This window comes from Budorcas taxicolor, chromosome X (genome assembly GCF_023091745.1).
Source record: "Budorcas taxicolor isolate Tak-1 chromosome X, Takin1.1, whole genome shotgun sequence".
Taxonomy (NCBI): domain Eukaryota; kingdom Metazoa; phylum Chordata; class Mammalia; order Artiodactyla; family Bovidae; genus Budorcas; species Budorcas taxicolor.
The window spans coordinates 80124360-80147912 of NC_068935.1; the positions used below are offsets into that span (position 1 = coordinate 80124360).

Here is a 23553-nt window from a genome sequence, read left to right on the forward strand (position 1 = left end):
GGGTTCTTAGAAGCTGTTGTCCCCATGCAGCAGGTTTCTGACGCTTCATTTACTGCTTTTGTACTCACAGCCCCTCCCTTCTACTCTAAGCTCTGTAAGCATCTGGCATCTTGGCTGGCTTGCTGCTTCCTGAGGCTCCTGGGGGTTCATGCATTTTAGGCTTTGTATACCCTGGAGACTGGACATTATTTCAAAGCACTGTTCTTTAATGAATGTTCATGTCTCTTTGGGAAGAAAATGAAGCTAATCACTCAGTGGAGTATACACACACGTCACTGAAGTAGCATAGTACAGTGGAAAGAGTCAGAGAGATGTGGTTTTGAATCCCAGCTCCTACTCTTAATGGAAATCTTGGGCCAGTTAATTAACCTTTCTGAGTTTCAGTTTCTGTCTTCGTAGAAAGGAGCTAATGCCTACCTTTGTTGTGAGGATCAAATCAAATCAAAGACAAAACTCTAAAGTACCATACAAACGTAAGGCAGTAGATTTATCATGGTGTTGTCCAATCTCTCTGGCACTCTTGTTTCCCCACCTTTGAAATGCAGGGATTACATTAAACGTAGGATTTCTAACCTCCTTCAATCCACCCCCATTTTTGCAGACACTAGCATCTCATACTTCCTACAGAGTCTAACATGCCCCCCACTTCCCTGAGAGAAATGCCCCGCCACCCTAGACCCATCACACAAGAAGATTTGATTTTATATATTTCTACTTTCTATAATTTGTATTGTGAAAATGTTGATCAAACTATACGTATTCCCAATGGTGACTCTGATTCAGCCTCCACTTTCCAAGAATCCTTGGTTTAGACAATGTCTCAAGTCCCTTTCAGCTTCTTCTTTTTTTTAATCTGTGCTTCTAACTGCAATTTGTAGTAACCAGTCTGAGGGCAAGCAATTACTTGAAACAGCCAGCAGAGGGCAAAATGGAGTAGAGAATGGCCCCTACTGTCAAGGGTACCTTCGAGGTCTGGGAGGAACTAAGCTGGGTGGTTATTTGAAGGCTGTGGGTAAAGGTGGTGGCAGGAAAAAACTCTTCTTAGGGAGAGAGCCTACTTTGACTCTTACCATTCTTGACTTGAATTGCTGACCCTTGGCCCTGTAGATGCACCACGGCTGGCTGGGAGGATGAGAAGGACAGAGAAAGTAGTCACTGTGAGAAATGGCTGCTTGCTCAGCCACCAGTTGCCACCTTCTAGTCTTCATTTGTATCCCAATTCTGACCCCTCTCCCCTGTCTTGGGATGCGAGTGGCCACATTTCTACTAGAGGGTAATATGATTTTATAGCTCTGCCAAATGTAATGCCTCTGAGCCTCATTTCCCTGTGAAATGGGGATTCTGAGAATCTCTGTCTGGCTTTTCTCACAGAGATGTCTGAAGATCAACTGAGGTGACGAATATAAAATACCCTGCAAGCCATCCAGCACCGTGCAGCTGTGTAGATTGATTGCTGTGGCCAAACAGCTGTAGTGAGAGAAGCCGTGATGAGACAAGGCGAGGCAGTGGAAACTGCCAGTAGAGATGGATCAGGAAGCTCAGAGACTAGGGAGGAGCCCTTCAGGCTGTGAAGGCAGAAGGCCAGGCTGGGCTTGACCTGGAACTGGTTGGCTGATTTTCAAGAACATATTCTTAAACTTCTAAGCTGCTGACGTCAGGTGGTTGGAATGCCGACAAGGTGTCTGGTGTAGTTGGGGAGGCCCAGGACCAGGCGAATAGACCTCACTGACAGCTCATGTCAGCTGACTATTGGGCTTGGCTGTGGTGACCCTCTGTCTCCTAGGGAATGGGGAAAAATAGCCACAGCTCAGTTCTCTTGCTAAAAGCAGGCCCTGGGGCAAAGTTATTCTATTCATGGGAGGGGGCTGTGAATGAAAAGCCCCTAGAACCTCCAGGGTCTCCTCACAAAAGAAAGCCTCAGCAAACTTAGCAGGGAGCAAACTCAAGGGTGGCTCAGGTCTGTGGCCTTCCCTTGTTCCCAGCAAGACAGCAATTCCCAGCCAACCTGGTTTTCTCGAGTTCCAGCTTTATCAGCAGCACCTGCAAAATAGGACAGGCCAGTCAGAGGGCATGCTCTGTCTACTTGCTTCTCTTCATCTAGGCAGCCAATGGCACTGAGCTTTTGCTCCCTGTCTGAGCCAAGCCAGGCTCAGTCTGAGCCTTTTGCCAAGCATCAGCTGAGCCTTATTTTCCACAACTCAAAGCTGCAGGGAGTCAGGGTGCGGGGCTCTGGAGTGGGAGATGACACCCCTTTCTTCTCTGACTTGTCCCTGACCTGCATCTTCAATGCGCCCAGCACCCAGCAGGAAACTGGCCTCTCGCCAACAATGGCCCAAGGCAAGTGCCACTGAGCACCCATGGTGACAGAGGAGAGTGCATTCCTGCCACCATGGGACCCCGAGACAATGGTACTTGCTTCTTTAGCCTTTTGTTCTCTTTCTATTAATTTTCTCTGTAGAATGCATTGCCATTTGTACACATCTTGCTTCTTTAATTGTCATTCTCCTCCTGTACGACATAAATTCCACGAGAACTGGAACCACTAATCAATATATCTCTTGCACATAGAAAGTATGCAATGAATATTTGTAGAAAGATGGGATGAAAAAAAATTCCAAACTGCATTTCTTGGGGCCACAATGACACTGACTAGCTCTGTTTGAACTACCAGTCAAAGAATATGAGTCTTGTGGCAGTATTCTTGGACCCAGAGAAATCAGCTGTGAAGAGTCCATTTCTGTAAAAGCCCCAAGATGAGGGGAGCAGGAGAAGGAAACAGCAGCTGACCTAAGCCCCGGCAGTCTGACTCCTGTCAACTCTGATTAGGCAGGTTTGGATCTGCATCTGTGCCTTTGGGATGGCCTTCTGGGCCCAAGGGCAAAGATGCAAAGAGGTTAAATGCTATTCAAATGGGCAACGTGGTAGGGGAAGGATGTAGCACAGTAAGCACTTGGTTCCTCAACAGACTGGTCTTGGTGCCTGTGTCTGCTTCTTCCACAGCCTGAGTGACTCATAAGTTTCCAACTCCTTGATTATCAGTGACTACTGGTCTAGCTCTATGGGAAAGCCATTTCAGAGTTCAGGGGATGAGACTACTCTACGGCTTGTCATTCTGTCCAGCCCCCAACATTCCTCTCCATGTTGTTGTTATTATTTAGTCGCTAAGTTGTGTCTGACTCTTTGTGACCCCATGGACTGTAGCCCACTGGGCTCCTCTGTCCATGGGATTTCCCAGGCAAGAATACTGGAGTGGGTTACCATTTCCACATCTAGGGGATCTTCCTGGGCCAGAGATCGAAACTGCATCTCCTGCATTGGCAGGTGAGTTCTTTACCTGGGAGCCACTAGGGAAGCCCATTCCTACCCTTTGCCTTTTTCTAATCAAACATCAGTATGTGAAGCTAGATGCTGGAAATTGGGCGACAAAATCCACAGATCAAGAACAGGTATCTCTTCCTTGACAGGTTGGTATAAATATGAAGTTAGAGCAAGGCAGGCCCTACTGACTTGTTCAATTCCTAGCTCTCCACTGAGCTAGGAGACCACACACCATCAGTCGTGTCTGACTTTTTGCGACCCTAAGGACTGTAGCCCACCAGGTTCTTCTGTCCATGGGATTCTCCAGGCAAGAATACTGGAGTGGGTTGCCATGCCCTCTTCCAGGGAATCTTCCTGACCCAGGGATCAAACCAGTGTCTCTTACATCTTCTGCACTGGCAGGCAGATTCTTTACCACTAGCACCTCCTGGGAAGCCCCATAAATAAGAAGTTAGAGCAGGGCAGGCTCTACTGGCTTGTCCAATTCCTAGCTCTCCACTGAGCAAGGAGACCACATACCATCATTTTAAACTGCTTTTGGGATCACCTGCTCCTGTTCTATTAGACAACTTTTAAGGAATCTAGGACGGTGGAGAGATGGAGGAACTCACCAGAAGGTCCTTGGAGGCCAGGGGGTCCTTGAGGACCAGGAGGACCTGGAGGGCCGGGTGGTCCCATAACAGTTGTTCCTGGAATCCCAGGAATCCCTGGAATCCCTGGGGGTCCTTGGGGTCCTGGAGGTCCTGGAGGTCCTGGGGGGCCGTTGGGTCCAGGAGGTCCTGCCTTCTTTCCTGAAAGATGAGATTCGGTATCACATTTATAATTACTGACTGAGTGTACTGTCAGGAGTTCCACAGCTTTCTCATGACACAAAGTTGGCCCTCTGGGCGTTCCTGCTCTTAAAGAGGTGGATACTGTTATCACACATCACACACACACACACACACACTTTGTTTCATGAATCAGCATTTACAGGCTGGGTTTGAAGAAATAATGACCCTCAAGGAATTTGGTCTTGTGTGGAAACAGACACAGTCACAGGACAGTAGAAATGTTGCATTAATTGTAGGGACAAAATGCTGGAGAGGTCAGGAAGCTTAAAAAAGGAGGTTACCGTTTGGCCAAGTCCAAAGTATCAGAATCACCAAGTGGGTAGACCTTAAAAAGTGGGCCACTTTTTACAATTGAGAACTGGGCTACTGTTGCAGAGCGTGGCTCTCATGTTTACTATCCAGGTTGGTGGGCTTGATGTGGATGAGGCTAGCAAGCTCGGAGGCCAGCTTGACCTTAGGATGACTATCAGCTCCAGGAAGGACTTCCTCTAGGAGTCAGGATGTACAGGGACTTGAGCTAGGATGAGGCTGGAAAGTAGAATTGGAAGGAGTCTGGGAAGATGAGAGGTGGTGGGGGGAGGGAGGAGAGAAAGAGAGAGAGAGAAGGCTCAAGTAACATAAGGAAAGAAGGGGTAGTGGAGACAAGAGGGAGCTGAGTTGTGGAGGAAGCAGCAGGCAGGTTTTGCTTTCTCAGCTCACCTCTCTAAACCTTATTTTTAAAGAGCTCTGGGAAAGGAAATTCTGCAGAATCCCTTGGTAACATGTTCCAATGTTTATCACCCCCTCACTGTTAGGAAGTTCTTCTGTATATTGAACTGAAATTCCTCCTGTGGAAGTTTAAGCTCTTATACTATCGTTTGTATAGGTAGAAAAGAATAGTTGCCATCATACAGACAATAACCCTAACGTGCTCAAGGACATTAAGTCACCTATCCACTTCTATTTTTATAGGCTAAATAATCTAGCTTCCCAGAGTCTTCTTTCCTCAGAGGCCCTATTCTTGAATGTATTTATTAATCAAGCCACCAGATCCTCCCCATTTCCTCCTTGCTCTCTTTTCAGAGCAGTCTCAGCCTTCTATTCCACATTCCAGTCCTTCCCATATTCCCACCAGAACTATGTTAACCAGGTTCTAACTGTGGCCTTGAACTGAAAGCTCCAGTCCTTCCTGTTTACCTCCTCTCCTCTGTGCAGTCCAATTCAAGAACTGCAGGTGGTCGCAGGAGGGCGGCTGCTTCCTCACTTCCCTGCCTTTTCACAGTCTTGTGGAAGTCCCAGGAATGGGAGCCTTTCCCCAGCCTCCATCGTGGTGTCTTCACTTGTGATATTTCTTCCTTTAAAAATATAGCCCCGTCAAGTCTCACTTAAATACCTCTTTCCTGACACTGCCTTCTGGCTTCCTGGACTCGCAGACTAGAGAATCCTGTTCTGATTCATCAGGTTCTCTTTTAAGGAGAATGCCACACTCAAGAAACCCAATCCCCATGGCAACGCCACTCAAGAGGTCAGTTGTCCATGTCTAACCACATCTGCATTTACAATGAAACAACAAGGTCATTGTGGGGCCCCTTCCCCAGGGAGGAAAGTAAGGAAAGTACAGAGAGCTTTTCTCCCAGGAAGAGGCAGGAGTTTTAGCATTTTCCCTGCACTTAGCAGCAAAAGATTGAATCTGCCCAGTTACGAGATCTAGCCAATTTTAAGATGCTGAACAGGAAAGCCATCTCCCTTCAGATTTGGGCAGATTCCAAGTCAGGCTTATTCAGTGCCCAAGTTTCAATTCCACCTAGTGTAGTGGAAAAAACAGGGAATCTGTAGTCGGGAGATAAGTCTGTAAGCCTCAGCTCTGCCATGGACATATACTCTGGGCAAATTCCTTCTTCTCCCTGAGCCTTAGTTTCTCCATCAGTGAATAAGGAGCTTGGCTTCGATGATTTCTGTTTCCTGGCAAGACTGAGGTTCCACAAGGAGGACTGACTTGCCCCTGAGACTCAGGAGACCTCCCTAGTTGATGATGAAGGCTGCTTCTCTCATTCTTTTCTGGGTGGCACAGACACATGGGATGGTACATAGTAGGCTGTCTCCTGTCACAGAATTTCTAGGCCTAACAGTGATTTTTGAGCTAGAGGGGGTTCTGCGGGTAGTGTGAACTTCAGTAGCAATACTGTGAGTCTCCTGTGATTATTAATGTAATTTTGGAAGAATCAGAGCCAGAAACTCCTCTAGTGAAAGAGAATACTGGTTGAAGTGTAAACAGAGAATGTTCACTTATGAAAATGCTAGAAGGAATCTGGGAAATAGCTCCTTCTGGGATCTAGTTCTGCAGCTGGTGGTCTTTGCTTCTCTGCAACCAGGTTTAGGCAAGTGCACTTTTCATCTTTGCATCCTTATAGAAAATTGGCCCAGAGAGAAGCATGCACAAAATGACCCCTGGCCTAAGAGGATGACTTTAGAGTATTGCATTTCTTCTCTGGATTTCCTTACTTTAACAGAGCACTTCATGATGCAAAAGCCCAGAGACTTTTGTACGTATCAAGTTACCCTGTGTAGTCTTAGATGGAAGAATACACATATTGTTTTAGTGACACTCAAATTGTTGACAGAATGAACTAAGAGTGGGGAGAGAGAGTTATGGGAGGGGGAAAATTCCATTAAAGGATGGACATGAAATGAACAAATCAGTTTACCTCTTCAGGCACATGCCTACTCATTGTATCCAAGGAAATCCATATTAAATGGCTTCTAAATCACTTTTAGCCAAGGCAAATGTTTAAGGCCCATGTGCATTCTATTCCCAATAATGGCCCATGTACCAGGTAGTAGTGCTGGGCAGCGATTCGAGTCACTACCAGAAGCTTTGGGATCTCCTGAGTCTGTAATTCCAGAGCTTCTCACCTAGACAATTGCCTTCTATTACCACTGCCAAGAGTGTTCTCTCGGGGTCATCCCTTGGCTGACACTGAACTGGGTGCTGTTCCCCACCACACGTATGCCCTGTATGTGGGTAAATCACTAGCCTACTTGCTGTTTCCCCAGATATGACGTGTTCTTTCATACCTCTGAGACCTGCCAGTTCTCTTTGCTAGAACGTTCTTCCCCTTCTCTTTTCTCCCCTCATCCTTCAAAGTCCAGGTTAGATAATATTTCCTCTGAGATGTGGTACCTCACTCCCCAGGGAGAACTACTTGTTCTTTCTCTGTGCTCTCCCAAGCACCCTGCTCATGCTTCTGTGATTGAATTTTTAAATACTATAATACAATTATTTGTGTGTTCTTCCATGATTCCAACTACACTGGGAGATTTTGGAGGGCAGAAACCATTCATCTTCATCTCTGTATCTCAGTTGATGCTTATTCACTGTCTAGTGAATGAGTGAGTAGGAAAAAACCCCTAGTAGCTATCATTACAAAGTACTCTTGAGGCTACCTATTAAGAAAAAAAAGAAGTCACCCCTGGGCTCATGTTAGGAGCAGAGGGTGTCATTGTCCAGGCCAGGGGAGATTTCTAGGTTTGTTAAAGTTTCTGTCTTAAAGGGATCTGACAAGAACAGAAAACTACACACTTGAAAGTCAAATTTACTTTCTTAAAAGACAGAATAGCTCAGTGAATGCCCAGGCCCCACAGAGAAATGTTTCTTCACTGATTCCAGTTCTCTGGCTATTTCCCAATTTTGCTCAGCTCAGGTCCTCAGGGGCCAGGCCACTCCTCAGCCTCTATCCAACAGGGACACAAGTTTCCCATGTGAGCCATAGCACCTCAAGCCACTGGAGTACCCTAGTGCCCAGAGAAGTGTCAGGAGGCAGCTGAAGCCAGTGTTTTTGGGTCTAATCTAGGGTTGATAATATATTCTATAAAGCTCCAGAAATGTTAACAGAATTATTTCACTTAGAATATTTTAATGAAAAAATCATAAATTTCACTCTATTTTCCTCCCAGGTCAGAACACAAAAACAAATAGGTACTTAAAACTGGTTTCAAGGTTGGGTTTCTTAGACCGAAAGGGTGAACCATATTGCCTGGTCCTGTCTTTTGGAACCTATCTGTCATTGGGTTCTTCTTTTCAAGCAGGCAAGCTCTTGTACAAACTCGTGGGTCATTCCCATTGCAAGTACACTGGAGACTTACAGACCCAGCAATAGTACAATGGATCCGCTCAACTAGAAGCTTCTTGGAAAAGACTAAAAGGTCAGGGTACTACTATAGCCAAGTTTTTCCATCATAAAGAATATACTGAAATGCCAGAGCAAGAAATATCTTCCCTGACTACTTGAGAAATAGGTGAGGGATAGCTTTTAGGCCAAAATAGAGGGTACTGACATCTCTCAGGACATCATTCATACCTGGTCGTTGATTTGGTAAAGGAGTGGAAAAAAAGAGAAAAGAGAAGGTCAGGGGAAAGAGTAAGGGAGAATGAAGGAAAGAGAGGTAAAATGAATTGTATGGAAGAGGGAACAAGAAAGAAAAGCAAAAACAACTTATATAAGTTGCTAAGAAGCAATTCTATCTTTAATAGATTATCACTGAAAAATGATAGATATTTCTTATTCCCTGGAAACTATAGTACTCAAGAAGATCACATGTGACTGAGTAAAATAATGGACAAACAGCACTGAAAGAGTATAAAAATCCTTCTCCCTTGATTTTTTTCTTCTAATTTTAGAAAAGACATGAAGGCAATTTTATAAAATCAAGAGATTGACTTACCCTTTTTCTTGTTTTTAACAGGACCTATTAAAAGAAAAAATGGATATTTGAGTCACTGCAAATTAACAGATAGTGTATATTCTTCAAGATGTTCACAGGAGGGACCACTAAGAAACTGCAAATTTGAGGGAGCCCCAAGCTGAGGGTCAGGTTATTGGCAAGGCATCTAACAACTATCAGACCTCCCCAATCTGTCTCTGACTGTTGTAACAATAAAGTTACAAGGAAGATTCTTTCCTAGGGAGAAAAATCTTTCAGGCTTAGTCTTTGGAGTGGGGGAATGAGTACTTCTCCATAAAAATGAAATGTCCAGAAATGCAGAACTCAACAACCTTAGGACAGCATTCCATTAGTTGTACAAGTCCTGAGACACACATTCAGGTCAGGAACTGATATGAAATCTCGTGTTGAAGCTTGAACGAAAAAAGGGTCATTTTCATGGAAGGAGCAGAGCAGTAGCAGTTTACTTTTTAGTCCCTTCCTTGCCGTTATTTAAATTGGTAGTTATACAAGTAGTGCAGCCATAATACATTCACATGGGGGCCACATGAACTCCTACTGTAGTTTATCAGAAGTTAACAGACACCTTAAAAGAAGTGTCAACAGTTACACCAACAATGAAATCACAAGCATTTTCTGGGGAATTACTTCTAAAGAAAACAATTCTAATCAATTGAGGGCACTCAGAAAACCCAAGGCTTTTCTCATACAGTTAGGTAACAATCACTCCTCAGACATACACAGTTTAGCTGTCTCCAGACATGCAGGCATGTTTTTCCCTACTGGGGACACAATTCACTTCACTCTGTAGGGGGATTTCGTTTTCGTTAGATGCAGGTATTTGAAATCTGTTCCAAACTCCCATGAAGACTCTAATGGACCACATTAAACCCCTGTCAGTGCCCTCAGGAGCTCACAAGAAGAACATCAAGCATTTGCTGTATATTGTTTTATAGACTATGAAACATATTTCCATCTGTCATCTTATTTTATTCTTGCAGCAAGCCTGAATGATCTTTACTAGTAAGAGCTTGCTCTACCAGAGATTCTGTCTAAGCAGACTCAATCAGAAGTCATAGTCTCTAACTTGGAGGGCTGCCAGTGTGGCCATCAGTCCCTTGAAAACCGATGTCTGTGTAGACTTTCCTGGCAAAATAATTTCACGTGCAACTGTAGGTATTATTATGTGCAGGGAATGTTTATGGTTGGGTTTAGCAACCTGCTGCATTTAAGGTCATGATCCTCCATTCTTCTATCCTCATTTTTTCTCTCTCTCCTCCCAGTTTCTTTACTGCCTATCTTTTATGTTTGTTTTTAACAGCACTGAGACTGTACACAGAGGTTCTGGCAAGGAAGCACAGCTAGACAGATATTACTAAATAAGAGGCAGCTTGAGAAGGGCCACCTTCTTGAATAAGAAAGCTATTTGTGGAAGGATTTACATAGAAAGGCCTAATCCCATCAACCAGCTACCAGCTAACTAGTTGGTTACCTCAGCCTGGGAGACCAGTGAGACGACAGCCATTGCAGACACTGCCCTCATAGACAGACTGTGTTAGCCCTGGCCAAGCTTCGGACCATTTTAGCTGGTTAAAAGGTTGCTACTGTTACACTGTGGGCTTCCCTGATAGCTCAGTTGGTAAAGAATCCACCTACAATGCAGGAGACCCCAGTACGATTCCTGGGTGGGGAAGAGCCACTGGAGAAGGGATAGGCTACCCACTCCAGTTGTTAGGCTTCCCTTGTGGCTCGGCCAGTAAAGAATCTGCCTGCAATGCGGGAGACCTGGGTTCCATCCCTGGGTTGGGACGATCCCCTGGAGAAGGGAACTGCTACCTACTCCAGTATTCTGGCCCGGAGAATTCCCTGGACTGTATAGTCCATGGGGTTGCCAAGAGTTGGACACGACTGAGTGACTTTCACTTCACTGTTACATCAGACTTTGAAGAAGGCTTTGAGAAAATTAGATGATCACCAGGCAACCAGTCTTTACTGAGCATGCCAAGGAAGGAAGAACAGTACATAATGAAACAAGTCTATTCTCAGAGAACTTACAGTTGAACGGGAAAGTACTAAAAGGGGGAGACTTAAGGAATTATATTGGTTAGTTGAGGAAAAAAAACATTCCTGGAGGAAGTTTGACCGTAGAAGGAAAAGGAGGGAAAGGGAAGTTAAGAATTTTTTTTATTAACTTCTATTATTTTTATACCAGAAATATCTACTTATTACACACATATAAATGCATGCATATATACATACATAGAAAAGAGGAGCAAAAAGGAAAAAATAGCTTTAAAAAACTACTCACAAACAACCCTTATTAACACTTTATGTATATCTAGAAATTTTCTATGCATATAAGTAGGTATTTTCACAAAATGGGATCTTGTTGCTTGATACCTTTCTTCTATGTCAGTAACTACATTTCTATATTGTTATTTTAAATTTGGATACATGAGCTTTACATAGGTAACTCTTTGTATTTTTTCTGGTTCTTTCATGATTTCATTTTTGTATTTAAATCTTTTAATTAATCTGGTATAGATTTGGTATATTGTGTGAGGTAAGTTCAGTTCAGTTCAGTCACTAAGTCGTGTCTGACTCTTTGTGACCCCCATTGACTGCAGCATGCCTGGCCTCCCTGTCCATTACCAACTCCCGGAATTTACTCAAACTCATGTCCATTAAGTCCATGATGCTATCCAACCATCTCATCCTCTGTCATCCCCTTCTCCTCCCGCCTTCAATCTTTCCCAGCATCAGGGTGTTTTCAAATGAGTCAGTTCTTCACATCAGGTGGCCAAAGTATTGGAGTTTCAGCTTCAACATCAGCCCTTCCAATGAATATTCAGGACTGATTTCCTTGAGGATACACTAGTTGGATGTCCATGCAGTCCAAGGGATTCTCCAGAGTCTTCTCCAACACCACAGTTCGAAAGCATCAATTCTTCAGCACTCAGCTTTCTTTATAGCCCAAAGCTTACATCCATACATGATTACTGGAAAAACCATAGCCTTGACTAGACAGACCTTTGTTGACAAAGTAATGTCTCTGCTTTTTAATATGCTGTCTAGGTTGGTCATAACTTTTCTTCCAAGGAGTAAGCGTCTTTTAATTTCATGGCTGCAGTCACCATCTGCAGTGATTTTGGAGCCCCCCCAAATAAAGTCTGACACTGTTTCCCCATATATTTCCCATGAAGTGATGGGATAAAATTTTTATCTTTATTTTCTGAAATGGTCATGGTGTGAAGAGGGCTGAGAGCTACAGGTGCTCAAGGCCCATCTTCCACTTGATTCTATCTGCTCAGTGAACATTTGGCATATCCCTTGAAAAAAATGAGGATGAATAAGTATAGACAAGATTATCCTTAGATTGTATCACACTTCCCATAGGTGCTAGTGAGTACATCATTTCAACAATATAGGAAGGAGTTCCTTCTTTTTCTAATATAGCTCACCATAGCCAGTGAATAATTCTTATGAGTTTCAGCATGGTCCCATACGTCCTGGTTCATTTTTTTTAATTAAAAAAAATTAATTGAAGGAAAATTGCTTCACAATATTGTATTGGTTTCTGACGTACAACAATGAAAATCAGCCTAATTATACATATATCACCTCCCTCTTGAGCCTCCCTGGAGAAGGCAATGGCACCCCATTCCAGTACTCTTGCCTTAAAAATCCCATGGATGGAGGAGCCTGGTGGGCTGCCGTCTATGGGGTCACATAGAGTTGGACATGACTGAAGTGACTTAGCAGCAGCAGCAGCTTGAGCCTCCCTCCCTTCCCCCAAGTTCTGGTTCTATATCAACCATTCTCATTTCTTTTGCTCGAGGTCATTGTGGTTTTCCATCTTCTAGAGAGAAAATACCAGGGAGCTAGAACTATCCCGTTAGATATGAATACCTTGACCTAGAGCAAAAGCAGTAACCTCTGCTCTGTTCTGTATCTTTTTAGATATGTTGACTTATTTTCTCTATATGCTTCAGAACCTTTTACATGCCTACTCAGAGCACTACTGGTGTCACATGTCTGTTTCCATGGTAACAGGCTAATTTCTCTATCATTCTAATACCCTCTATTTGGAACCATCATGGTTTCTACAGGCAAAATCCACAAATACATCAGAGTAGGACAGACAGGTGTGTAGTCGCTTAGATTGCTTTTATAGGAGTAAATCTGAGATTTGACAGGTTTTGATTAATGTGGGCAAGCTATTTGCTCTGATATTAAGAAAACGGAGTCTTGTAACCGCATCAGGGCCATGGAAGCTGGCAGCAGTCCTAGCCTGAGTCTGGTTCTGACTCAACCACAAACTGATCATAAGGCAAGTGTTCCATTTTATTCTGATTCTTTAACTTCTAAATTAGGGAATACTTTGTACACTTTGTCTCTATTCAAACCTAGGATTCTGATGAAGATAAATGATATTATAATTAAAGTTAACATTTATTGAATATATATGAGCCATGCACTGTGCTAGATGCTTAGCATATCTCATTTAGGTCTTATAACAATCTAGCAAAGTAGGCATTATTATGCTTATTTTATAGATGAAGCGATGGATTAAATTAATTGCACACGGCTTCTACATATTTTCAGGTAAGTTGAAACTTCAAAAAGATTCATGTTTTTCTAGATGTGCTTTGAAATTAAAACATAAACGTATATACTTCCAATTTCTGGTTTCACACATCAAGTTCTTAGAAGCCATCACTCCCATAGTCACAATAAGAAAAAAGCTGAACAAACTTAAAATCACTACTTCTTAGATCCATCAGAGAAGTGAGGTCCCCAGGCAAACTGCTGTTCTATAAGATGGAGAGACAGACTAGTGGACACAGAGACTTATAGCCGACTAGGAATAGAAGCCTATACCCGAAGTCAGTATCAGTAAGAACACTTTAAAACTATAATCAAAAGATTGCTAGATTCTCAGTGTGGACCAAGTAGATCAAGGGATAACACTCCTCAGAAGGTTCAGTCTTAGGGGGTTCCCCACACTTTCATGTGTTTTACTTTCAAGAGCACTACCAAGTTCTCACTATGCAACTGGAGAAAAATGCTCTTGTGCCTCTAGCAAGGGGAGAGGAAAGCAGCCATCTTGAAATATATCTGGACCTCTTTATTATCTTTAACAAGGTCTGCCCTCAAGGAAAACTTTTATCAGGGTCTAACTGACTGAGGTTTTACCAGAGGCATACTGACGTGGGGGATAGGAAATGCCCAACTCAGTTCAGTGCAGTTCAGTTGCTCAGTCATGTCCGACTCTTTGGGACCCCATGGACTGCAGCAGGCCAGGCCTCCCTGTCCATCACCAACTCCCGGAGATTGTTCAAACTCATGTTCATCGAGTCAGTGATGCCATCCAACCATCTCATCCTCTCTGTCATCCCCTTTTACTCCCACCTTCAATCTTTCCCAGCATCAGAGTCTTTCCCAGTGAGTCAGTTCTTTGCATCAGTGGCCAAAGTATTGGAGCTTCAGCTTCAGCATCAGTCCCTCCAATGAATATTCAGGATTGATTCCCTTTAGGATGTATTGGTTTGATCTCTTTACAGTCCAAGGGACCCTCAAGAGTCTTCTACAACACCACAGTTTAAAAGCATCAATTCTTCAGTGCTCATCTTTCCTTATGGTCCAACTCTCACATCCATACATGACTACTGGAAAAACCATAGCTTTGACTAGATGGACCTTTGTCAGCAAAGTAATTTTTCTGCTTTTTAATATGCTCTCTAGGTTGGTCATAGCTTTTCTTCCAAGGACCAAGCATCTTTTAATTTCATGGCTGCAGTCACCATCTGCAGTGATTTTGGACCCCCCAAAATAACGTCTCTCACTGTTTCCACTGTTTCCCCATCTATTTGCCATGAAGTGATGGGACCAGATGCCATGATCTTCGTTTTTTGAATGTTGAGCTTTAAGCCAACTTTTCCACTCTCTTCTTTCACTTTCATCTAGATGCTGTTTAGTTCCTCTTTGCTTTCTGCCATTAAGGTGAAGGTGGTGTCATCTGCATGTCTGAGGTTATTGATATTTCTCCCAGCAATCTTGATTCCAGCTTGTGCTTCATCCAGCCTGACATTTTGCATGATGTACTCCGCATATAAGTTAAATAAGCAAGGTGACAATAAGCAGCCTTGACATACTCCTTTCCCAATTTGGAACTAGTCCATTGTTCCACGTCCAGTTCTAATGTTGCTTCTTGACCTGCATATAGATTCCTCAGGAGGCAGGTAGGGTGTTCTGGTATTTCCATCTCTTGAAAAAATTTCCACACGTTGTTGTGATCCACCATCAAAGGCTTTGGCATAGTCAATAATGCAAAAGTAGATGTTTTTCTGGAATTCTCTTGCTTTTTCTATGATCCAATGGATGTTGGCAATTTGACCTCTGGTTCCTCTGCTTTTTCTAAATTCAGCTTAAACATCTACAAGTTCTCTGTTGAAGCCTTGCTTGGACTTACCAAGATGGCAGAGTAGAAGGATGTGCACTTATCTTTTCCTGCAAGAACTCCAAAGTTGCAACTTGCTGCTGAACAACCATCTACAGGAGAATGCTGGATCCCACCAAGAAGAGATACCACACTTTGAAGGGCAAAGAAGAAGCCCCAACAAGAAGGCAGGGGGAGCCAAATTGCATTTAGAATCAAACCCCGTATCCACCAGGGATGCTTGGAGGGCTCAAACAAAACCTTGTGTACACCAAGAACCAGAGACCCCACTGAGTCTGAGTCAGACCTGCCTTTGACTGTTTGAGTGTCTTCTGCGGAGGCATGGGTCAGCAGTGGCCTGCTCCAGGGACAGGGGCTCTGGCTGCAGCAGACCTTGGTCATGCAGTATGTGGCATAAGCCCTCTTGGAGGAGGTCACCATTAGCCCCACCATAGAGCTGCCAGGCAGATGACCCACAAACTGCAGAACAATTATACCAAAGAAATTCTTATACTGTTAAGAAAGCTTTAGGACCCACAACAGATTCCCAACCTGGGTATCCAGCAAAGTGACTGAGAACCCCCAGGGAATTTGACTTTGGAGGCCAGTGGGATTTGATTACAGAACATCCACAGGACTGGCGAAACAGACTCTTGCAGGGCACAAAGAAAGCCTTGTGTGCACCAGGAGCCAGGAGAGACAGTGTCACCATAAGAGACTGAGCCAAACGTGCCTGTGAGTGTCCAGGAGGTCTCCAGTGGAGGTGTGAGTCGACAGCGGCCTGCTGCAGGGTCAGGGACACTGAACACAACAGTGCGTGCACAAATCCTTTTGAAAGAGGTCATTAACCCTACAATAGTTGCCCTCATTCAAACCACAGGAAGGGAACACAGCCCCGCCCATCAACAGAAAGCTGGATTAAAGATTTACTGAGCATGCCCTTAAATGATGCTGTTAAAGTGCTGCACTCAATATGCCAGCAAACTTGGAAAACTCAGCAGGGGCTACAGGACTGGAAAAGGTCAGTTTTCATTCCAATCCAAAAAAAAGGCAATGCCAAAGAATGTTCAAACTATTGCACAGTTGCATTCATCTCATATGCTAGCAAAGTAATGCTTAAATTTCTCCAAGCCAGACTTCAAGAGAACAACTTCCAGATGTTCAAACTGGATTTAGAAAAGGCAGAGAGGAACCAGAGATCAAACTGCCAATATCTGATGGATCAAAAAAAGCAGTTGAGTTCCAGAAAAACATCTACTTCTGCTTTATTGACTATGTCAAAGCCTTTAACTGCGTGGATCACAACAAACTATGGAAAATTCTGAAAGAGATGGGAAAACCAGAGTACCTTACCTGCCTCCTGAGGAATCTGTGTGCAGGTCAAGAAGCAACAGTTAGAATCAGACATGGAAAAATGGACTGGTTCCAAATTGGGAAAGGAGTATGTCAAGGCTGCTTATTGTCACCTTGCTTATTTAACTTATATGCAGAGTACATCATGTGAAATGCCAGGTGGAGGAAACACAAGCTAGAATCGAGATTGCTGGGAGAAATATCAATAACCTCAGACATGCAGATGACACCACCTTCACCTTAATGGCAGAAAGCAAAGAGGAACTAAACAGCATCTAGATGAAAGTGAAAGAAGAGAGTGGAAAAGTTGGCTTAAAGCTCAACATTCAAAAAACGAAGATCATGGCATCTGGTCCCATCACTTCATGGCAAATAGATGAGGAAACAGTGGAAACAGTGAGAGACTTTATTTTGGGGGGCTCTAAAATCACCGCAGATGGTGACTGAAGGCATGAAATTAAAAGATGTTTACTCCTTGGAAGAAAAGCTATGACCAACCTAGAGAGCATATTAAAAAGCAGAAAAATTACTTTGCCGACAAAGGTCCATCTAGTCAAAGCTATGGTTTTTTCAGTAGTCATGTATGGATGTGGGCGTTTGAACACAAAGAAAGCTGAGTGCCAAAGAATTGATGCTTTTGAACTGTGGTGTTGAAGAAGACTCTTGAGGGTCCCTTGGACTGCAAGGAGATCAAACCAGTCCATCCTAAAGGGAATCAATCCTGAATATTCATTGGAAGGACTGATGCTGAAGCTGAAGCTTCAATACTTTGGCCACCTGATGAGAACTGACTCACTGGGAAAGACTCTGATGCTGGGAAAGATTGAAGGCAGGAGGAGAAGGGGATGACAGAAGATGATATGGTTGAATGGCATCACCGACTTGATGGACATGAGTTTGAGCAAGCTCTGGGAGTTGGTGATGGACAGGGATGCCTGGCGTGCATGGCAGTCCATGGGGTCACAAAGAGTTGGACACAACTGCCAACTGAATTGAACTGAGCATGGCCCCGCCCATCAGAACAAGACCCAGTTTTCCCACAGTCAGTCTCTCCCATCAGGAAGCTTCCATAAGCTTCTTATCCTTATCCAGCAGAGGGCAGACAGAATGAAAAGTCAACTCAGGCACACTAAAAGATTGAGACCTAAGACTAAGTCATAAGATTAATGAATGATTCCACTCTACTCACACTTTATCATCACATTAACAGCACTCTTGTATAATAATTGTGGACGGTGACTGTAGCCTGAAATTAAAAGACACTTGCTCCTTGGAAGGAAAGCTATGACAAAACTAGATAGTGTATTAAAAAGCAGAGATATCATTTTACCAACAAAGGGCCATATAGCCAAAGCTGTGGTTTTCCAGTAGTCATGTATGGATGTGAGAGTTGGACCATAAAGAAGGCTGAGCACAGAAGAATTGATGCTTTTGAACTGTGGTGCTGGAGAAGACTCTTGAGTCCCTTGGACTGCAAGAATATCAAACCAATTAATCCTAAAGGAAATCAACCCTGAATATTCATTGGAAGCACTGATGCTGAGGTTCCAATACTTTGGCCACCTGATGCTAAGAGCTGACTCATTGGAAAAGACGTTGATGCTGGGAAAGATTGAAGGCAAAAGGAGAAGGGGGCAGCAAAGGATGAGATGGTTAGATAGCCACATTGATTCAATGGACATGAGTTTGAGCAAACTCCAGGAAATAGTGGAGGACAGGGGAGCTTGGCATGCTGCAGTCCATGGGGTTGCAAAGAGTCAGATGTGACTTAGTGACTGAACAACAACAACTAAAAACATTGGAAGTCTTAGACCCTAGTTCAGAAGTTTCTATGGATAATCAAAGACCACATGAAGAGACTACTATAAGAACAATGAGACAATATTAGCCTCTGACACCACAGCTACATCAAAGAGTAAACACAAACTAACTCTTGTTGCTGTTGTTGTTTAGTTGCTAAATCGTGTCTGACTCTTTTCAACTCCATGGACTGGAGCCTGCCAGGTTCCTCTGTCTATGGGATTTCCCAGGCAAGAATACTAGAGTGGGTTGCAATTTAAAGTGCTCTTAAAGATCTCCAGGGGATCTTCCTGACTCAGGGACTGAAACTGTGTCTCCTGCTTGGCAAGCGGTTTCTTTACCATTGAGCCACCTAGGAAGCCCAGATTAACTCTTAGTTGAACATAAAACCTTTACACTACTGGCCTACCTAACTCAGTTTCTTTTATCCAGTAAATCATGTCTGGTTTTCAGTCAAAAATTATAAGGCATAGTAAAGGTTAAAATCATAGTCTGGAGTGATAAACCAAGCATCAGAACCAGACTCAGAAAGGAAAGAGGAGATATTACAACTGATATCACAGAAATACAAAGGAGCATGCCTGTGTACATGCATGTTAATTCGCTTCAGTTATGTCTGATTCTTTGCAACACTGTGGATTGTAGCCTACCAGGCTCCTCTGTCCAGGGGATTCTCCCTGCAATACTAGAGTGGGTTGCCATGCCCTCCTCCAGGGAATCTCCCTGACCCAGGGTTTGAACCCACGTTTCCTACATTGGCAGGTGGGTTCTTTACCACTGAGCCACCAGTGAAGCTAATGGAATATTACTTGGCCATAAAAAAGAATGGACAACAACACAGATGACCTTGAGGGCATTATTCTAAGTGAAATAAGTCAGACAGAGAAGGTCAAATACCATATGATCTCTCTTCTATGTGGAATTAAAAAATAGATAAGATAAACAAACAAACAAACAAACCAAGCTCATAGATACAGAGAACAGATTGGTGGCTGCCAGAGGTGAAGTTTGGGGGAGGGGTAGCAGAAATGGGTGAACATTTTTTAAGTTTAAATAAATTGAATTAAAAAATAAAATTGGCTATCCAAAACAACAACAACAATAACTCACTATTAGTGAGGTAGTGAACTTGAAGATGTCAATAGAAACTTCATACATGAAATGCAAAGATCAAAAAGGAATGAAAAAGATGGAATAGCATATCCAAAGAGTGTGGTACAATTACAAACGGGGTATAGATACATAATAGGGCTACCAGAAGAGAGAGAGAGAGGAGGGAACAGAGCAAACATTTGAAGTAATATCAAATAAGAGTTTTCTAAAAGTAGTAAGAGACACCAAACCTTAGATCCAGAAAACTCAGAGAATATCAAGCAGGACAAATACCAAAATGCTGACCACTAGGCATATCATATTCAAACTGCAGAAAATAAAAAAAACAATGAGACAATCTTTAAAGAAGACAGAGGGGTAAAAACAAAATTACATTGGCTTCTCTTCAGAAACTATTCAAGCAAGAGAGTGCAGTGAAATATTTAAAGTGTTTAAAAAAAAAAAAAAGCTAGAATTCTGTATCCAGCAAAATTGTTCTTCAAAAATGAAGCTGAAATAAAGACTTTCTCAAACAAAAATTGATTGAATTTGTTGCCAGGAGACATATCTTATAAGAAATGTTAAAAGAAGTTCTTCAGAAAAGGAAAATTATATAGGTCAGAAACTTGGATCTACATAAAGAAAGAATATTAGAGAAGGACTTAATAAAAGTAAAAGAAAATCTTTTATTTATTTTACTTATTCTTAATTGATTTAATAGATAACAGTTCACTCAAAACAGTAATAGCAAAGATGTATTCAGTGATTATAGCTTATGAATAAGTGAAACAAATAACAGCTATGCTATAAAGGATGCAGGGAGGAACTGGAAATGCTTTGCTATAAGGTACTTGTACTGCCTGCGAAGTGGTATAATAGTATTTGAAAGTAACCTTGGATAAGTCATCAATATATATTTCAAACTCTAGGGTAACCACTAAACTTTTTTAAAAGTATAATTGATATCAAAGAGGAAAGAAAATGGAATCATAGCAATATAAAATGTTTGATTAAAACCAGAGAAGGCAGAAAAAGGATGGAAGACAGAAAAAGAAACAAAGAAGTGGTCAATGAATACAAAAAGTTACAAACATAATATATATTAATGAGCTATATCAATAATCAATTAAAAACACATTTCTTCAGTTCTCTCCTATTATTTACTTATTTATTTGGCTGCACTGGGTCTTAGTTGCAGTACCTGAGGTCTTCAGTCTTCACTGCGCCATGATCTTTTTTTGCAGTATGCAGCATCTTTAGTTGCAGCATGCAAACTCAGCTGCAGCATGTCAGATCTACTTCCCTGAACAGGGATCGAACCTAAGCCCACTGCATTGGGAGCCCAAAGTCTTATTCACTGGACCACCAGGGAAGTCCTTCAATAATCACCCTGAATGGAATAAATATATCAGTTAACAGATAGAAACTGTCAAAGTAGATAAAAAACCAATAACCAACTATTTCTGTAGGAAATATACTTTAAATACAAGACAAAGGCAGATTAAAAGTAAAGGGATGGTGAAAGATATGTGATGCTAACACTAATCAAAAGCAAGCTAATTTCAGACAAAGTTGACTTCAAAGGAAGGGAAATTATAAGGAATGAATGGAAATTATCAGGAATTATATAGTGATAGAGGGGTCAATTTTCTGTGACATAAGATCCTTTAATCTTATGGCAAAATCTGATGACTCCACTATTATAGTTGGAGACTTCACCATCCCTTGATCAGTAACTGAAATACCCAGCAGGATAAAATTGGTAAGGATATACTGAGCTGAATAGCACATTAATCAACTAGTATCTAACTGATATTTATAGAATACTTCATCCAACAATAGCAGGATATACAGTCTTCTCAAGTTCACATGGAACATTCACTGAGATAAACATTATGTGTCATAAAACATACCTTAGCAAATTTAAAAGCATAGATATCATATTAATTGTACTCTCATATTACAATGGAATTAAACTAGAGAACAGTAACAGAAAGTAGCTGGAAAATTACATGGATTACAATAGGAAAAAAGATCTAAATGATTTTGGAAAATATTTAATATAAGATTCCACCTCAGGAAACTAGAAAAAGAAGAGCAAATTAAATTCAAGTAAGCCCAAGAGAAGAAAAATAAAAATCAAAGTAAAAGAAATGAAATTGAGAATAAGAAAGCAATAAAAAAAAGATCAATGAAACCAAAAGCTGGTTCTTTGAAAACATGAATAATATCGATAAACCCTTACCTAAGCTAACCAAGAAAGGGAGAGAAAAAAACACGAATTATTAATATCAGAAAGGAAAGAAGGGCCATTACTACTGATCTAATGTACATTAAAAGGATAATAAAATAATACCATGAACGAACTGCTCACAAATTTGATAACTTAGATGAAACTGGCTAATTATTTGAAAGATACAATCTATCAAGACCCATATAAGGAGAAATATATAATCTGAAAATATAATTTATAAATGATAACACATCTATATATTAAAGAAATTGACAATATAATCTGAATAGGCCTATATATATTAAAGAAATTGAATCAACAATTAATAACCTTTTAAAACAGAAAGTACCAGGCCCAGATGGTTTCACTGGTGAATTTTACCATTTAGGGAAGAAATTATAACAATTCTCTACAACCTCTTGCAGAAAATAGAACCAGATGGAACATTTTCTAGCTCATTCCATGAAGATAGAATTATCCTAATACCAAAGTCAAACATATTAAAAGAAAGGAAAACTACAGACCAAAATCTCATTGAAAATAGTTGCAAAAATCCTCAACAAAATATTAGCAAGTCAAAATCAACAATGTTACAAAAATTATACAGCACAACTAAGTGGTATTTAACCTGGTACACAAGGCTGATTTAATATTCAAAAACTAACTTAATCCATCATACAGTGACATGCTTAAGAAAAACCATATGATCATTATCAATAGATGCAGAAAAATCATTTGATAAAATCCAAGATCCATTCATGATAAGAGCTCTTATCAAATTAGGAGAAGAGAGAAACTTGATCAATTTGATTAAAAAAATCTACAAAAATCTATAGCTAATATCATACTTACACTGAGAAACTAGATGATTTCACTCTAAGACTGAGAATGAGGCAAGGATGTCCTGTCTGACCACTCCTATTTGACATCACACTGGAGCTCCCAGTTAATGCAATAAGGTAAGACAAGAAAGAAAATGCATACAACAGGTACATGAAAACATGCTGGACATCGCTAATTATTCAGTTCAGTTCAGTCGCTCAGTCGTGTCCGACTCTTTGCGGCCCCATGAATCGCAGCACGCCAGGCCTCCCTGTCTGCCACCAACTCCCGGAGTCCACCCAAACCCATGTCCGTTGTGTCAGTGATGCCATCGAACCATCTCATCCTCTGTCGTCCCCTTCTCCTCCTGCCCTCAATCTTTCCCAGCATCAGGGTCTTTTCCAATGAGTCAGTTCTTCACATCAGGTGGCCGAAGTATTGGAGTTTCAGCTTCAATATCAGTCCTTCCAATGAACACCCAGGACTGATCTCCTTTAGGATGGACTGGTTGGGTCTCCTTGCAGTCCAAGGGACTCTCAAGAGTCTTCTCCAACACCACAGTTCAAAAGCATCAATTCTTTTGCTCTCAGCTTTATTTATAGTCCAACTCTCACATCCATACATGACCACTGGAAAAACCATAGCCTTCACTAGACGGACCTTTGCTGGCAAAGCAATGTCTCTGCTTTTTAATATGCTGTCTAGGTTGGTCATAACTTTTCTTCCAAGGAGTAAGCATCTTTTACTTTCAAGGCTGCAATCACCATCTGCAGTGATTTTGGAGCCCAGAAAAATAAAGTCAGCCACTGTTTCCACTGTTTCTCCATCTATTTGCCATAAAGTGATGGGACCAGATGCCATGATCTTCGTTTTCTGAATGTTGAGCTTTAAGCCAACTGTTTTCACTCTCCTCTTTCACTTTCATCAAGAGGCTCTTTAGTTCCTCTTCACTTTCTGCCATA

At 41.9% G+C, this 23553-nt stretch overlaps 1 protein-coding gene across 1 annotated transcript in view; it reads right to left on the bottom strand.

Annotated features, from left to right (window-relative positions):
• The window catches only part of EDA (ectodysplasin A), a 350649-nt gene that overhangs the window by 4111 nt on the left and 322985 nt on the right, over window positions 1–23553 (bottom strand). Inside the window, exons 3-6 of the mRNA XM_052663527.1 lie at window positions 8853–8876; window positions 3930–4109; window positions 2006–2040; window positions 1071–1122 (exon numbers count right to left, since the gene is read on the bottom strand). Of these exons, the coding sequence (XP_052519487.1) occupies window positions 1071–1122; window positions 2006–2040; window positions 3930–4109; window positions 8853–8876 (291 nt within the window). The remainder of the gene's footprint in view (window positions 1–1070; window positions 1123–2005; window positions 2041–3929; window positions 4110–8852; window positions 8877–23553) is intronic.